The sequence below is a fragment of the Protobothrops mucrosquamatus genome, unplaced genomic scaffold (assembly GCF_001527695.2).
Source record: "Protobothrops mucrosquamatus isolate PMUCROS unplaced genomic scaffold, P.Mucros_1.0 scaffold2528, whole genome shotgun sequence".
Lineage (NCBI taxonomy): Eukaryota > Metazoa > Chordata > Lepidosauria > Squamata > Viperidae > Protobothrops > Protobothrops mucrosquamatus.
This window is the reverse complement of record NW_015388590.1, coordinates 42,878-43,942: the sequence shown is the minus strand read 5'-3', so window position 1 is coordinate 43,942 and position 1,065 is coordinate 42,878. Positions and strand designations below refer to the sequence as shown.

The window sequence follows — 1,065 nt, the reverse complement described above, 5'->3', positions numbered from 1 at the left end:
TGCCACTGCCGCTCCAAGTCATGTGACGGATTCGGGCTAAAATTTGGCAGAATCACCTCCTGCGACCTGTGAAAGAGAGTATTAACTTTCGGGATGAAAGATGGATCGAGTCGTAAAACAACCCTGTCCTTGTGAAAGATACATAAGTCCGGCCTGACCGACAGTGCGGCCAGCTCCGATATACGCCTGGCCGAAGTGACGGCCACCAAAAATGCCACCTTGAGTGACAAGTGTTCTAAGGAAACGGTCGCCAGTGGTTCAAAGGGACACTGCGTGAGAGCGCGAAGGACTCGCGGTAACTCCCAGGATGGATACCTGTGGACCACAGGAGGACTGGTGTTACAAGCTCCCTTGATAAAGGCTCGGATTCTTGGATGGTGAGCCAAGGGAATAGAATCTGCGCAAGAGAGAAGAGTGGATAAGGCCGCCACCTGCCTTCGGATCGTTGCAGGTGCAAGGCCTTTATCCAGTCCATCCAGGAGATAATCAACTATTTGGGGAATTGTCAGTGAATTAATGTCAAATTTTTTCTGACGACACCAGAGGCAAAAATTCTTCCAAGTGGCGTCGTCGATGCGGTTGGTCGACGGGCGGCGAGCCGCCTGGATAATGGCAATCGCTCGTGAGGAAAAGGATTCACCTGACATTATTTGGCGCTCAAGCGCCAGACGGCTAGTTGCAGCCATTGCGGGTCTGGATGGTTGATGCTTCCTTGATGTAGCGACAGAACATGATGAGGAATCTTCCACGGGGGCGATTGAGCCAGATTCACCAAGTCGGCAAACCACGGCCTCTGCGGCCAATACGGAGCCACGAAGAGCACTTCCGCCCGCTCGTGTATGAGTTTGCGGATTGCTGCTGGAATAAGAGGCAGTGGGGGAAATGCGTAAAGAAGGCCCCGTGGCCATGGAACTCGTAGAGCATCCATCCCTTCTGCCCTGGGGTGGAAATAGCGGGAGTAAAATCTGGGAAGCTGGGCATTGTCCTGCGAGGCGAACAGATCGAGGATTGGTTGGCCGAACCTGTGGGTGATGGATGAGAACAGGTTCGGGTGTAGCCCCCACT

The 1,065-nt window shown here is 53.5% G+C and overlaps 1 protein-coding gene across 1 annotated transcript in view; it reads right to left on the bottom strand.

The window, feature by feature from the left end:
* TMEM132E (transmembrane protein 132E) overlaps nucleotides 1-647 on the bottom strand; it is a 101,904-nt gene extending 101,257 nt beyond the window's left edge. The window contains exon 1 of the mRNA XM_029285924.1: nucleotides 536-647. Coding sequence (XP_029141757.1) covers nucleotides 536-647 — 112 coding nt within the window. The remainder of the gene's footprint in view (nucleotides 1-535) is intronic.
* Nucleotides 648-1,065: the final 418 nt, after the last annotated feature.